This window comes from Athalia rosae, chromosome 3 (assembly GCF_917208135.1).
Source record: "Athalia rosae chromosome 3, iyAthRosa1.1, whole genome shotgun sequence".
In the NCBI taxonomy this organism is placed as follows: Eukaryota; Metazoa; Arthropoda; class Insecta; order Hymenoptera; family Athaliidae; genus Athalia; species Athalia rosae.
This window is the reverse complement of record NC_064028.1, coordinates 1140359-1157522: the sequence shown is the minus strand read 5'-3', so window position 1 is coordinate 1157522 and position 17164 is coordinate 1140359. Positions and strand designations below refer to the sequence as shown.

The 17164-nt window shown below is 39.1% G+C and overlaps 2 protein-coding genes across 8 annotated transcripts in view; one reads left to right on the top strand and one right to left on the bottom strand.

Moving 5' to 3' along the window:
* Nucleotides 1-11692, bottom strand: part of LOC105685319 — a 26438-nt gene extending 14746 nt beyond the window's left edge. Inside the window, exons 1-6 of one of the 6 annotated variants that reach the window (XR_007277650.1) lie at nucleotides 11203-11692; nucleotides 10768-11069; nucleotides 9971-10052; nucleotides 9498-9547; nucleotides 5479-9367; nucleotides 5227-5321 (exon numbers count right to left, since the gene is read on the bottom strand). The gene's annotated coding sequence lies outside the window, so the exon portion shown is untranslated. The other 5 variants (XR_001102982.3, XR_007277653.1, XR_007277651.1 and 2 more) reach the window with 5 other exon arrangements.
* LOC105685432 (actin, cytoplasmic A3a) lies at nucleotides 11162-17164 on the top strand. 2 transcript variants are annotated; one of them, XM_012399494.3, is made up of 2 exons: nucleotides 11162-11314; nucleotides 14454-17164. In XM_012399494.3, exon 2 carries the CDS (start codon nucleotides 14476-14478, stop codon nucleotides 15604-15606), a length of 1131 nt encoding a protein of 376 aa, XP_012254917.1. In that variant the 5' UTR covers nucleotides 11162-11314; nucleotides 14454-14475; the 3' UTR covers nucleotides 15607-17164. The 2 variants fall into 2 exon arrangements, with proteins under 2 accessions (XP_012254917.1, XP_012254916.1); XM_012399493.3 differs by lacking the exon at nucleotides 11162-11314 and adding an exon at nucleotides 13094-13249.

Here is a 17164-nt window from a genome sequence, read left to right as displayed (position 1 = left end):
ATCCGGCACCGTTGAATCTGGCGATGCTGGAGGAATAAAGAAACGATCTATAAATAATTAAACAAAACGAAACGCACCATACTCCACGATCGAAATGCTTATCGAAGCCGGATACTTGTCGCGGTTTTTTCGCATACCCCGGGATTCCATCGGGCGCAAACGTCGGCTACGGTTTTTCCCCATAAGTATATCAAACACTCTCGACAACGGAAAACGGTTTTGTTGCAGCGGGATAGCGGTTTTTGCGGTATCGTAGCGTTGTCTGACCATCTCACTTATGTAATACGTGTTCTTAGCGGGACCGGATGGGAGGAACGAGAAATAAAATTTTTTTACGAAACTACCCGCTACCCATTTTCCCTCATCACTTGTCCTCTCTCGTGGCGCCACCGAAAATTCGACTTTTTTGACAACGGCTCGACAAACCGCCGGAAGATCATAGTTCAAGCGGCCGTTGACTGACCAGGCCTAACGAGTTACCGTATCATTTGGGGTGGACCCCTTTCTAGACCGTGCATCGTCGCGATGACGGTTCATTAAACACTTCCGAATGAGCAATTTTCAAACGACCTTTGGCAGCTCCTCACTTTTACAAATTGGTAAAACCATCATCACTTCATTCCGTAGCGAGCTTTACAGTCTCGTTTATATCGACTATCTGAGACGTTCCGAAATAAACCAACAAAGTGAACAAGGCAAACGAAGACAGAGAAAAAGTAAAGAAAGAATAAATGACGCGTCCTATCGATCCGCGCTATGCACCCATCCTGTTATCCTTCCGATCCACTGCATGACGGGAATGTGATTTTTATTTTGCGCCGCACGTTACGAAAAAAAAAAATCGATCGGTCAAAAAGTCTCCTCTCATACGTCGTTCACTTTTTAAAAATTTTATCGTACATCCGAAACCACCGTGCAATTGTCGTCCTGTGAACGTTGCGTTTATTTTATATGATTTTTGCTTTCCAACTTCTTCGGCTCGGCAGCATACATTACGTACATCGATCTCGGTTGTGTATTTTTCTCCGTTAGATCAGGATAGTAATAGGCCCCTTTCTTTTCTATTTCTTCTTCGTTTTTTTTTCGGTTCCAGTGTCCTCCGCGGCTTGCGGCAAAACGAGTTCTTCTCCAGTTTCAAGATATCCTGCGATCACGAGCACTGCGGGCGCGTATGGGCGCACGTTACACAGGGCAAAATATCTTCGACGCGTTGTATAAATAATATATACGTATATGAAAATAAAAATCCCGGTTACACCGCGATGAGGGTTTATCGTTATCCTTTTTCTGATTTTCATTCTTATTTGATTTTTTTTCAAACGTTAGAAAACCCGAGAGACTGGTTTCGATTCGAATTATAAAAAAATATAAAAATGTACGACACGGATGCGGCCGTATTGCTTGCCTAGGATAGAAAAAGAAATAGGAAATTATATGGACACGAATTAAGACACCCGTTCGTATGGGTTCGCATAGATGTTCGTGTAATATGCTTGTACGGCTATTTATGTAAAATAACGGATCTACCTGGTAGATTTCTCGTTATCTTAGCGGTTTTCCGATTATCGTTGATTCAACTTCTTTACGTACGGATTGTGTTTACGAATATTTTTTTTTTTTTTCTACTCCTGGGAGCAATTGAATGTACAGTTTTCAACGGTGATTCTCACGTTCCACAATTTTTCAATCGCACCGTTCGTCGATCAGGCTGTTATTTCTCATCTCTTTTCATTAAAAAATCAAAAATCCTCCGATTAAGGATTTTTTATTTTCAAAACCTCACTTTTTCAGCACTTCCCATTTTGCCCACCTCCTTCTTATAATTTACATACGTGCACGATAACCACATACGAATAAAATTCACACGTGTGTAACACACGAGAACTTTGAGTATGTGTAGAGACTGTCGTCGGAGGAACTAAAAATTTCTGGGTCAATGTCTGCGTAAAAAGTTTGTGGGGTAAACACGCGTGTATAGGCATATAATTCATGTATGTATTTACCTATACATACAGCTATGTAAATATATTCAGCATTAGAGTTAACGGTATCACATTGAAGATACCTATAGATATACGTACGCCTATGTAGCTATCTCAATAGTTATCGAGGTCTTTTCGGCGCAAGTAGCATAATTTTAATGCATATCGTAATCACGTATACATGCCATGGTATCTTCATTCTTTGAAGAGGTTTTTAGAAAATCTAATTAACGGTCATTAGCCTTCGGTAACTATATGCTTAATTGTATAGCCTATACCGATTATCTCGAACAAAGCAACTTTTTGCCCCTGCTTTTTGTCTCTCTTCAATAAATCTTGAGAACGTTCTGAATTTTGATTTTTGGTTTTTCTCTTCTCTTTGGACGAAACTCGATAATTTTACCTATAGCATAAGGAGCTAGGATTTGACGAATGAAAACCGAGTAAAAAATTGAAAATTCCGACACCCACAAACCTAATGTGTGAAATTTACCTGTCCACTGTGTGATGACTCGATAATTTGGTATTTGAAATAATTGGCGATTGAAATTTGAATCTAAAATACATCGTGGAACATCCGAAAATAAACCGATAAGTGAAATTGAATACAATAAAGGCCGTTTGGTCCGTGACCGGAAACCTGCTGTAAGAATAAAGATAAAAAAATCTGCATAAATCTCGACACCCCGAAGTTCGGAGTCATCTGAACATTGTATTGATGTAGGCTCGTCCTCACTCCCACATCAAAGGTGTTGGGATAATGAATGAGAAAAAGAGAAGAAAAATACGAATATTGAATATTGAATACAAAAGGGCCGTCCGTATAACAACACATTGGAGTGGTAAAACGTAGAGGTAAAATAAGGCGCCGCGACGCACCTGGGATGCGAATTGCACTAAAGCGAAGACGGTACATCGCAGCTTTTGTCTTCGGACATCACGTTCTTAATCGCGGTTTGTTTTTATCATTGTTTTACCCTTTTTTCATTTTTTTCTTTTCGATTTAATTAAAAAGTTTTCTCTCCTCTTCCAAAAGGTGTGTGGAGATATTATGCGCAGGCGAATTTTTTTGAGCAAATGAAAAGTCTGCTTTCGAATGGACGCGAAATTTCTTACGTTAATTTTAACGATTCGAATAATTTCTGATTGTCCATTTTTTTCAGATCCTCTCAGGTGAAACGATCAACCCTCTTCGATCAACACCCTGTACGATCGACTCCTCGACTTCTTTTTACTATTTCCTCGACTCGCCGCAGCAGTCGACTCTCCTCCTGAAAGTCGCCTGGGTCGTCGAGACGCGTCTCATCCCGTATCTCCTTGGTATCTATATCTCTCTCTTTTCCTTCCATCCTCTCCGTGTCTCTCACTTCGTCTCTCTCATTGTCAGTCTATTCCTTTTGCTTCCTTCTTTTTGCATCGCGTCGCGGTCGACCCAGCCGCCGTAACGCCTGCTCCTGGCTCGCTGCAGTTTTCGTATCGTATAATCGTATGGGGCCTAATATACATGGGTATATAGTATATATATACACATATATGTACAACATATAAGTAGGTATATATTATACACCATTCTTTGGCGTTGCAGCAGCGTAGCTGTACAAGCAATCGCATTATTATACGGTTCTCATCTTCTTCCTTCTTTCATTCAACTTCCGTTTTTTGTACTGCCAATTTATAAATCGAGCGCCCCTTACAGAGTCCAGATCTCCTCCGACTTCATTCACCCGATTGTTTTATTTCATTTTTTCTCCTCAAAAGTCTCGCGGACCATTGAACCAACTTTTACATCGATTCATGCCGATTTATGTACCAACTAAAAATCCACTCGTACAGGTATACACCATACACGATAATTTTTTGAGGCTTAAAAGGTTTAATCATTTTCTCCCCTTCCCTCCTCTTTATGTTCACGTATTTCGATGAAAAAATATTTCTAATTTGAATTCTTTTTCTCCTTCTTTATGGAGTCGCTACACAGACGAGGGTGAAATTTCGTTTCGACCGTACGGTTTGTATATTATGCGTTGTATGAAGAAGGTAGGCGATCTTTGAAAAAATGTAAACAAAAACAACCAAAAGGAAAGGAAAAAAAAATATGCCGCTTGTGAATACATCTATTCAGTGGCACATATTGGAGGGTCTATTTTTTCTCTCTTTCCGTTTCATCTTTCCTCCTCTTCTTTTTTTAAAATTTTTTATCTCGCTCCGCGCGAGTCCCAATCTCGACTAAACGCCAGACCTTTATATTACTCAGCACCAACTTGTACTACAGTTGTATGTATTGGTTGGTTTTTAAAAAACCGGCGGGTCTTCCTTATATATCCGTTATAGTAAAAGTTGAAATGTTTGTTGTGAAAGGCCCGTATTCCGGCTCTTTACCTTCATATCGCATTGTTTGATGAATAATTATCTATAATCTTATCTCGAGTCGGATGACTTGCACAGACGTACATAGTTTTCCTCGTCACCATATTTTCTATGTTCACTCTTCAAAATCCCGTAGATTTACGTTGTAGAAAATAAAATAATCGAGGGACAGTCGTGTTCTGCCGGATAAGGAATAAAGAAATATCAATACCTGATGAGAACGAACTCCAAAATTATTTTCTAGGAGACGCGGAGGTTCTTCGAGTGCAGATATAACACGTATGAAATAGTAGAGGATTTTAGCTAGACGTTTTCCGCCGTCATGACTGAAACATGATCGAAATTGAGCGTGTATACGTTAGGTATTTTAAGATTACTATTTAGGGTATAAAACGTATATAAATATAAGTAATCCTTACACCGGACGATTGACCATGTCCCGATTCCTTGACATACTACACCGCATGATGTAGACATGCCGAGGTAGCCACTATGGATCACGTTTGTGTCTTTTACTTACCTACCTACCTACCTACCTACCTAACAAACAAACCTACCGGTTGCAGGATACCTGTTCTGGGTCAACTGTATCTATACGATGCAAGGTCAATCCTGAAGAACGACGCTCGAGGTACTTATAGGTACGTACCATTACTGGGTACTCATCTCATCGTGTAAATTAGTCATTCGTTTCGTGCATATTATACCTGCTGAAAATTAGCGATCAAAAAAAATCATGCGCATAATCGTGAATTTTTCATTACTTCGAAGAATCAAGTGGTCCACTTCTAGATGTATGTAATTTCTTTTTACCGAAGAGCTAAATATTTATAAATATTATTTTAGAATTAATTTAAATGCGGTTTTCACTGCTCACCACTTCCGGGTATCTATAGGGGCTCAGCTGTCTTTTGCCTGCATCGGAGGAAAAGCAACATCATGAGCCGGTGGGCGCTGCTGATGTTCAAAGTTCTGGGAAAAGGAACAAGGAATTATATTTTTTGAGGATTGTTTTTCGATGATAGATTGCAGTAGAAAATCTACTCGATGTTGATAATGATGATGATGAACAAAGCTTTCGGGAAGACGATGATAATGTTGATGCTGATTCGTAGATTTGTGACCTCACTTATTACGAATGACGACAGCGTTTCAATAACGTTTGAAGAATTCCAATAACTCTATACGCGGACCGATTAGAGAAAATTAAAAACTTGAAACGCCAGACTCTGAGAAGTCGTCGTCGTGTTGCCAACGCCGAGGTGTCTTGAATCATCGATGATTTCTGACTGGAATTGTCGTAGCGACAGATATGTTGACGTCATTACCGAGCAACATTATAATAACGGGCGACTAAATATAGCGATTATACTCGTATATTATCAACGAGAAGAATTTCATTTTATTATTCTCGTTATATAAAGGTAATCACAATATGTTTAACGTGTATCGGTATAATCGCACGGATCGTGGAATTTCATTTCTAGAAAATTCGTTACGGTTGTAATTTGGTATGCCTCCGATATTTCCAAATGAAGAATAAAAAAATTTTGTCCCCTTACTGTTCTTTTTTTCTTCACATAATTTGTAATATACATTTTTTTTTTTTTTTTTCGTTCAGACGTGTGAGAGGCTGGAAACACGATACAAAAATGACAAATTTTTGCTGTTCGTTGCATTTTGCAAATCTTTGAAGACAAAAAATTCAATTTGTTCGATTCAAAGTCTCTAACGGCGTGAAAATATTTTTTATTTTTTTCTTTCTATTTCAGTTTCGATTAGATTTCACTAATTTTTCAACAATTCCTTTTAACGATTTTTCTAATATCGTTACTGCTGCACGTCCAACGCGAACCTACCTATTCGCATGTGATCATCTTGCAAAAGATTCGTTGCGTGACGGCGTGCGTCGTTATAATATAAAAATTACTTTGCGACTAAGGCTCATGGAAAAATGATGATTCAACTAGCCGCTGCTGACACCAGAAGTCAATGGCCACTCGTTCCATGTATAGGTATGAATATTCGTGAATGATAAAAAAAAAAAAAAAAAAAAAAAAATTAATGAGAGACGGCGAAGCAGGATGAAAAAAAATTAGGATCATAAGACAGGATTTTGAATCCCTGAACAATCGTAAGATTTTCATATCGCAGCAAAATCTGCACAGTATTCGGTTATTTGTCGGATCAGTGCAACAAAATTAGAACCAAATACGGTAAAACGACATGATATAACTGTCCTCAAAACCCATTGGCCTGCACCGCACCTCAACCTTGTCTCCCAAATAAGGCCCTGTCAAGGCCCCCCAAGAGCGCCTCGTACTACCTATGCGTACAATATGTACGTGTATAAGTTACTTATATTCATGTACTACACATCGCACAGGGAGTCGGACCTATAAGCTTCTTGCATAATAATTAATCGATTATAAATTTATTCGCGAATAATGCATTGAATTCATCAGCTTCGTATGGCGCATGTTATTATGAGTAATCGGGGATCGATTATATGATTGGAATAACGAAAGTGAAAGTGATTTCTCGTTTTCACCTGCCGTGTATCGCATTATGATAATAATACTTTGAATATCAAAGTGTATTATAAGTTCAATGACAAAATCAAATTCCATCGTTCACGAGAAACGCCTACTACTTTCAATCCATCAAACAATCATTTTTACACACTTCGGTAGTGTGTAAAAATATCAATTATTTATGCAATTCGGATTGATAAACAACGAACGATCCGATCTGCAGATTCACCATATACGACTCGTTTGCGTAATCGTATCACACTTGTTGTTCAATCTTATTTTACAATCTGAATAACCGAAGTGTAATTATAACACGCGGTGTCCATATAAATATTCCTTCCTCTGATAGTGATTTCATTCGTAGAAATTTTTTTTCAACTCCGTCTACGATTTCTATAGACAGTTTATTACGCTACTCCGACCACACTCACACAAATAAAACTTTTGTCAAATAGTAAGCACACGTACGTACCTATGTACATCTGAATTACGTTGGTAGTTGTAGAAATGGTACAGTCGCGACGTCGGCTTCCTGCAGAGCATGCGATGCTTGAAATCAATACCGGGTAGTGGGTTCACAGATTCAGTGGCAGTAAGTTCAACGAACACTTCTTATGTATTACATGCTATGTAAAATAAAATGTACACTAGGTACATACGTATGTACGCAGAAGAGTCAGGAGTTGAAATTATTGTTCAACCTTCGGAAATCGGACGAAAAAAGAAGTAAGGAATAATTACAGGAAGAAAGTCACCGACCGCAATTACAGGAGTAAAAGAATCGTGTATATTTTCTCAGTTTTCTCTGAACGGAATCCGATTACCTGTATTGCAATTGCTGTGAATCTGTTTTTTGTTTACGCAGGTATATCCAGACGTCGATGATTGGATCGAATTTCCGAAAAAATTTCTTAAATTCTTAATGAGTTACACGAGGTATTAGTCATCGAATGATCCAGGGAATCAGCTTTGTTTCGTTGTTTTTCTTATCATGACCACAGTTTACCTTACTCGATTACGCTTTGGTATGTGACTAACTCATCAATACACGAATATACATAGTTTTCGTTCGATTTACATTAAAATACCGATCAAATTTCGAAGTTTCACACACATACATAGACGCAGCTATGCGACATACGTTCGCAAATTGTAATACGGCATGAGTCACAAATGAGTAGGACTCACGAATTCAAAGAACGATTACGATCCTCCATTATCTTTCATTTTTTTTCATAATAATCGTTCGAGATCAATCGGTCGCCAAATGGATTAACATCGTAATTAATTAGAAAAGCATAGAATGAGATCATCGGAAAGGTGAAATCGAGGCGCAGTAAATCATATCATAATCCTCATTAAACGAGCTAATTCAAATACGTGGATATATAAAATAATTAATCGTATCGTGCGATCGACTGCTTGAAAATGATTACTTTTATATGCAGAGCCAACATAATTCTCGGTTCGAAATTAGAGTGATTTAGAACGGTGTAGCTACGATCGAGTTAACTATACGTGCACGAGTATAATACTTCAGCATGAATGAGTGCGAAGTTAATGAACTTTTAGCCTAGTTTTAACATTCAAAGAGAAATTGTTGGGACAATTGTACTCGTAGTTTCCATCACAAAGAGGAAAAAAAAGAGTATCATGGACCATATTCTTTCGAATATGCGAATCGATATCACGAATCTCAATTTGACCAATTTTTTGAGTAAGACAAAAAATCTGAAGCACATAGAATCCCGTAAAGTTGACACGGATGCATCATGTTCATGCTACGTGTGCCATATATCGTAAAAATGGGAAAATAAAAAATCAAAAGAAGTAAACCTGAATCCACGTTGACGTTTCCCTGGCCACGTGGTCGGCGACCGTCTGTCACCGGTACGCTATGTGGATACGCATCGCAATCGCAGTGCACCGCATGCGTATCGATTTAGGAAGACTTTCCCGAGGGCTGCATGCTGGCTGGCTGGCTGGCTGGCTGGCTGGCTGGCTGGATGGCTGGATGGCTTGGCAGAACCCAGCGCACACGTTTACTGCCCTGGGTCTTTGCGATTCGCATTCACACCAATAGGACATACATTGAACATACACAACATACCTCGCGTCTGGTATACCGGTGTGTATACATGTACAAGGTGTGTTCAGCAACCACCATAAACACAAGCAAAGTTGTGTTAGGGAGCAGACAGGAACGCCCGTGTGACTGCAACAGCAACAGCAGCAGCAAGAGCAGAAGAAAGGGCCACTATTAATCGACCCTACGAGACGTCACGTTCCGTAGTATCCCATTGCAGCAGTGCCCTATGGACGACGTCCGCGCCCTTGAATCTATTTTTAGAAACTCCCGCTGCACCACCTCGAATCAGAAGAGTAGGTGGCTATAGGTTCATACCTTGTGACCGCCACCGTACTTTTGTCCAGGATTTTACTCGTGTGGTTGCAAATTATTGACCGGTTTCGAAAAATCTTGCCCTGAAAACGAAACGAGAAGATTCTTCATTCGTGTGCATACACATGTATTCATTTTATGTGCATATTGTTACTGTATACATGAATATAAATCTCCCAAGATGTAGTAAGAATAATATGATGATGTGCGAACCTTGCTCATATTCCTTTTGAATTCCAACAGGACTGCGTGGCAACCGAAACCTGTAAATTACTTTGATTATAAATTAGAAAAAGTAATATATTTTGCATCGATTCGATACGATCCGATGGCCTTGCTTTTATCGACAGTCGAGACAGCTATAATAATGAGAACTTAGAATTTAAAGTTATCGAAAGATAAAATAATATTATCATCGCTGTTATAATTCTCAAAGATTATGATATGTATACTGATACCTACGGAGTAGATATTGATCTTTGTGAAGAAAATGGAAGAGGACTTTTCATATTTATGCAGAAGTCTTAATAAAAATGATATTATAGCGACATTGAAATAATTTCCTGTACGACCTATACGTTGAAGAATTGAGATTCCTCTTCACTAGCAAGTTGATAAAACATATTATGTGCAGTTGGAAATTATAAACTGAAGAAAAAGATAAAGTCGGTGATGCGGTGGCGTACCGCTTTATCCGGTTAGTATAACGCCCTGTTAATGTAGCACAAACGTCGTCTTCTATTCATACATTTTCCATCGTTGTTGCTGCTGCAACAAAATAATGCGTCGACGTTACAACTTTGAAGTTTTCATGTAAAAGAGATGAAGAGAGAGAGCACAATTTTTTACTCTGATATAACAGAAAGAAATGCCACATTTGTCTGACAATTTTTTGTAGAAAACGTGATCGAAGTGGGCATCGCAGGTACAGACAAAAAATAGTAATAAGAAAATCACAAACTAAATACTAGGGAATGAATATAATGAAGTGGTTCACTGACGTAGTTAACGACTAATCCAATGAACTGCGTACCGGACAACAAAAGTTTACAGGTGTTTTTTGAACAACAAAACTAACACGATGCCATTTTTGTTGATTCTCTTTAAACAAAAATAAACCTAACCCAGAAAACAAATTGATGAAAAAAAGAGAAGAAGAGGAAAGATAGACGAATTGAGTGTACCGGTTTATACGTAGAGAAGAAATACAGGGGCTTATTTGCCGAGCGGAAGAAGCGAATAACATATTATTGTAATGTAAATTAGTTTGTATGGTCGTGTAATTTTGGGGTAGGGGAAGGGCGATTGAGTTTCGAGCGCCAAATTGATTTCTGAATACGAAAAAAAACTCAAAAAATCCCAAAATACAAAGAGAGGAAAATCTTTGAACAAAGTAACATTGAATATCGGGCACGTTACGTCAGAGAGCCAGGTTACAAGGTCGTAGGCAATCCTGATACGTGTCCAAGGCATGGTAACTTACACATACTAAAGAAGATTTCGTCAACCGTTAGTCAAGCCGCAGGCATGAGCTATAGGTACTAGTTGATATGGTATATGCTAGGCTATGGTCGAGTATCGTACACTTTAAACCGACATTTGGAGAACCTAGCCGTCAGTCGGCGAATCGACCAATGAGGAGCCTCTATTCGTTTTATGCCCATATATGGCAAGAGCTGTTGATCACGATGGTGGGGGAACATGGTACAGTTCATTTTACCAAGGCGAGGGTTGTCAGGCATACTTTGAACCGGTAGGAAAACAACAAAACGATAGTTTTGTTTCCTGAAAAATGAATAAAGGATCGTTAAAAACGATTATATGATGCATGAGGTCGAATAATGTTTGGTAATATTTATGAAAATATAGTTAATATTATCGAAATATTTATCACGGTGGGTAACATACGCTGCCACACCTTTGGACGAGTCTAATTTATCGAGGCACGATTTTACTCAGTGGTCGGCGTCCCTCACTCGCGGCATATTTCCAGTGTTGATCGCACGTGTGACGTTTTCCCTGTCTTCAAGGTGAGTTTTATTAAACGTACGATAAAAGTTATTAAAAGGACCGCATATTCACGGAAATATTAATATCCCGATAGATTTCGCTGAGACCGGCTTATTTTGATTCGAACTGTCACAATTATCGGTTAAATTATAAAGTCGCGTACGGTCAACGCCGGCTTCCTCGGATGCCGCCATGTTGGCAGGGCGTTGCTCCCTGGCCACTGAAAGATTTTCAACTCGATAGTTCGAATATTACTTCGTTATTTCAACGAACTATATTCACACCTCATCTAACAGGTTGTCCCTAGATCCTCGGTGGTTTTACAAACTCGCAGATGCCCCAAATATAACGCATCGGCTATTTTTAAACTCACCACGTTCTCTCGCTCGCCGGTTTCCTCTCTTGTGACGTGACGTCGCAAGCCCTAACCTACCGCCAGCAACCACTTGCCAGACAATTTATTTTAAGATTCGAACAGAAATAGAAAATCCAAAGTTTACCTCCTGAATCCAAATTTATCAATGAATCTAATTCAGAGTAAATTTTCTCACCGCCCACTGCGCCAAGGTAATTCAAGCATGCGGGTTCACACGATGACATGTCTTCTAACCTATAGAAATGCGATCTTTTGTGACGTTCCGTGATTTTCTCACACCGTTGATTTTTTTTCCTCTTTTTTCGTAATGTTCCTCAGGATATATCCATGACTGGATTCTGTGGATTAGTTTCGTAGAAAAAATGGAAATATATTTCACCACTACAAGTTGCTAGAGAATCGCATCGTACTATGTCGAGACCCGTAAATTTGCGATCCGCCAATGCCTCGTTGGGTATTTCAAGAACAGGGAAAAAATTTATTACTTTACATGGCATAGTCAATTTGAAAATGTTATCTCCAGTTGTAACCTCGAAATTGGAGATACGTTATCTCGTTTTAATAATTTCTTAGATACTAAGCTCGCGATCTACTTTGCAGAAACAACTATTAAAGAGAGACAAAAAAACCAAGTTTCTAGGCTGGAACCCTCTCCGTTACACACCGTAAACTATAATTGAATAGCAAGAACATTTTTCACGTATGCTAACGTCGATAACACAATGGGGTAACTAACGCAGCCCCTCAAAAAATTCGAAAATTCATTAGCCGAATTTGCGAGATTCGCCAATTATTTTGTAGGCAATCGTCCAATAAAAAGCCGCAGAAAAACAAAAAGCCGCAGAAAAACAAAAAACCGCAGGTAAGACAGCCGCGTAATGTTAAAAAAATATGTCAGATGGAGTTTTCATGTTCAGTTGTTCTTCGTACACGTGTCGTTTACAGTCTGACAGCGGTTACGGTGTTTTGACAGGTATCTTCTATTATCACCCACCCACGTAAAATTTGTAACCGACCGCCGTAGCGGTTACTAAACGCATTCCAAAAATTCGATCGAAAGAAAGATAGAGAGAGAGATAACAGAGAAACAGGAAGTTATTTTATACTCAATAAGTAGAATAGAGTAAGTATAGTAATATTGATGTATAGAACCATTTAAAAACCCTGACTATTCATTGACATTGGGAATTCGCGGAAAGCCCGAACGGCAGGGGCGCGCCGTCTGGGGGGCGTCAAAGGGCGCAGAGAGAAGGGATATTCGGTACGCGGAATCTTTGGATTCGGAAGATGCGCCTCACGAACGAAACTTTGAAGGGGGGGATTGAGGAAAGCGGGGAAGAGCCCCTCCGTGGCAGAGTACTACCATATATGGTAAAGAAAGCTGGGATTGGACGAGGGTGCCATGTCCTTATTGGCGGGGTATTACTTGGTGGGGGTTCTATCCACGGTCTTGTTCATATAATACACTGCGACTCGCTTACCGGCTACATTCTGTGTTTGGTGCTAGATTGGTCTACAGTGCGGCAGTCTGTAGTGAGCCGACACCCTCCTAACTTGTACATATTTTTTACTCGAAAGCGTAAGTTCAAGAAATATCGAAAAAATACAAAGTGCGATTATTATACTATGTTCTAGTTTTGAGAGTTGAAAGTAAATTTACACGATCGCTATATTGGTAGTTCTATCGTACGTTTGCCACGGAATTTATGTTAATTTTTTTTTCATATGGGATAACAGTGTGTGGGAAGTTTTAGTTGAAAAAAATATGTATTTCAATTTACCTCGGCGACTCCAATTATAAAGTGGGTGTGTTTCGAAGAGACGTGGCCATATTTGGTGTGTTCTGTGATAGACTTCGGTCCACCTACGAATTATTTTTGCGATTCTTTGTTTTTTTTTCTTGTTAAAATTGTGCAGGATTAACCGTTAAATTTCATCACCAAAGTTCTTTGAAACTTTTTTATTTAACCATTAATAACTTCCGTGTGCTCATGCGACTCCTATAAATTCTTTATTTCAAGTGTGTTAATGCCGGATAAAATTTTATTACCTATTTATCGTCCTCCGTTGTTTGGATTTACCGGTACCCGTTGGCTTTTGATGAGATTGAATCATCTCCACCTCTCTCTAAAATGTCCGTTAAGCATGCCGGGAATTGAGGACAAGTTTATTCACTCGATGGTGAACTGTAAGATAAAGGAAATTATTTTTCGTTGCACGCAAATGCCACAGGGCAGTATGTATTTTTCAAATATTTTATCGCAAGAAGAAATTTACCGGCTTATCGATCGAACTCACCGGGTTGGGCGGGGCAGGATGCCGTTACGACGTTTCTAGATTCAAAGTATTCGTAGAAGGCGTACGGAAACATTTGCGCCTCATTTTTAATTCATATCTATTTTTCGATTAGTTATCTACGTTTACGAATTACACGGAATAGTTATAATAGGTTAAATACAATTATTTAGCCGTTACAAAGTCGGTTGCTGAGCGGCTTGGACATTCGAACTGACGGCCATTTTGTAAATCCTGTGTCATGTGTCCACTCCCGTGTTCAGTTTCAAATATCTGAGAACAGCCTACAGGCCGTAACATTTTATAATCATTGATAATCGAGTGGTGCTTGAATTTTGGATTTTAAACTTTTTTTTTTTTTTATAAAAATCAATAAAGTTTCTTTGCCAGTTACCGAGCTTCACAGTTAACGACCTATTATAATATAGTTTGAGAAGTTCGAAAAATCTTTGGCATCATGTTATAACTTGAATGTATTTTTGTTACAGCTAACCCCACAACAGACTAAACATGTGTGACGAGGAAGTTGCTGCACTCGTAGTTGACAATGGATCCGGTATGTGCAAGGCCGGATTTGCTGGTGATGACGCGCCCCGTGCCGTCTTCCCATCCATTGTTGGACGCCCCCGTCATCAGGGTGTGATGGTTGGTATGGGACAGAAGGACAGCTACGTCGGTGACGAAGCCCAGTCCAAGAGAGGTATTCTCACCTTGAAATACCCCATCGAACACGGTATTGTCACAAACTGGGACGATATGGAGAAGATCTGGCATCACACCTTCTACAATGAACTTCGTGTTGCCCCTGAGGAACACCCAGTTCTGCTTACCGAGGCTCCATTGAACCCAAAGGCCAACAGGGAGAAGATGACCCAAATCATGTTTGAGACCTTCAACACACCCGCCATGTATGTTGCTATCCAGGCTGTTCTCTCTCTGTACGCTTCTGGTCGTACGACCGGTATTGTATTGGACTCTGGAGATGGTGTTTCTCACACCGTACCCATTTACGAAGGATATGCTCTTCCTCATGCCATCCTTCGTCTCGACTTGGCTGGTCGTGACTTGACCGACTACCTCATGAAGATCCTCACAGAGAGAGGATACTCTTTCACCACCACCGCTGAACGTGAAATCGTTCGTGACATTAAGGAGAAACTCTGCTATGTCGCCCTTGACTTTGAGCAGGAAATGGCCACCGCTGCTTCATCTTCTTCTCTCGAGAAAAGCTACGAACTTCCCGACGGTCAGGTGATTACCATTGGTAACGAGAGATTCCGTTGCCCCGAGGCTCTCTTCCAGCCTTCATTCTTGGGAATGGAAGCTAGTGGCATCCACGAGACCACTTACAATTCCATCATGAAGTGCGACGTCGACATCCGTAAGGACTTGTACGCCAACACCGTACTTTCCGGAGGTACCACCATGTACCCTGGAATCGCCGACAGGATGCAGAAAGAAATTACCGCTCTTGCACCTTCCACCATGAAAATTAAGATCATCGCACCACCAGAGAGGAAATACTCCGTATGGATCGGTGGTTCCATTCTTGCATCGCTCTCCACCTTCCAACAGATGTGGATTTCCAAACAAGAGTACGACGAGTCCGGCCCATCCATTGTCCACAGGAAGTGCTTCTAAGCGCCGTCTTGATAGTCATATACCACATCTTCGCTATCACCACACTAAAACACCTTCCATGAGTCTCTTTCCATGTGCTGGGTAATACCGATTGATTGATCTATGGCATTGCGTTTAATCCGATACAAGATTTTTTCTTTATATTGGATTAAGTGTATATTGAATGAAAAGACATCTTCAGAGGCTCCTAAAGATCCTTGCTCTACTCATTTTTCATCGTTTAACTAGACACCATTATATCTTAAAAGTGCCCCCTTAGCCCCCCCATTCCACAACCCCTTCCCAACTCCCAGTTGTATTATATATCGAAAATAACATACCAGCCTACGGTAGTGTGTACCTAACATTCACATATTATATTTTTCATTGCGATATTTTTCTTCGCGACAAATTTAAGACCTTTTATTTTTTTCTCCGCATTTATATATTTGAATTTTCTTCTATTTCCAACACTTCTTTCGAGTAAGAGTATGATATTAAGAAATATTGTCTGAATAATTCGTAGCGGTATAAACGTAACAAGTTTATAATAGAATTATTTATCTATTAGAGAGTTGCCGCGTTTTTGTTCCTACGAAATAACGGTACATACGAGTATACCACAATTATTATTGCTCTGCTCTTGTATTTAATGATATTTGTCTGACTTAGAGGGCGCATCATTCCGGGCGGGCAGGCCTCTATCTTATTTTTTAATTGTCACTGTTATTAATTATTAATTAAAGAAAGAAAAGACTCTTGTAAGGGGAGACCGCCAGCCCAAAAATAAAGAAAAGATAAAACATAATAATAAACAACAATCCCACACGCTCGCTCAAAACATTAAACCTTGCAAGCTTAATACATTGTGTTGATTCGACAATTTGTAAGATATTGATATAAAAATGCAAAAAAAAATACTTTTCGTAATATTTAATATTATAATAAAAAGGAGAATAGAAACGAATGAAAGGCGTTAACAATTTTGTAATACTGTAGAACGCAAATTTTTTCAGAGAAAATTTTCCATCATTGTACGAACATCATTTTAATGTTCTTTCTTACAAAACATAAACAAAACAAAAAATGAAAAAAAAATGAAAAAAAAAACAATGAAAACTTAAAGACGGTTTCTTGCCTTAGTGGGCGGGATTCTGCCAAAGTGATTATTAAACACTAGCCAAAGTATTATAATTTATTCCCATTATATTGTGCAAGACCAGTCACGTACACAACTTAAGAAGAAGACTACTTTAGACTTATGGGATTATAAAATAAAAATCTTGAAAAACATTAAAAAAAGAAAAAAAAAATAACGTACTTTATTGAAAATCGTATACCTCTCCTCTCCTGTAATTTAATTAGGTTAACATCGATGATATTGTTAAGTCTTTATCTTACGAATTGTTGAAATCGCGGCTAAAAACTGTATGCATAAAATACAACTGAATCATCGTCATTTATACTCCGTTGTTCGTACTTGTCCAGCCTCTGGTTACAGAGAAGCTGTAGCTTTGTACCGTTTAGAATAATTTTTGCATCTTATTGTTACAATAAAACTACACTATCATTCTAATAA

Bases quoted from the DNA above. Each gene is read 5' to 3' on its own strand.
- LOC105685432 (XM_012399494.3), top strand. From the start codon at position 14,476: ATGTGTGACGAGGAAGTTGCTGCACTCGTAGTTGACAATGGATCCGGT.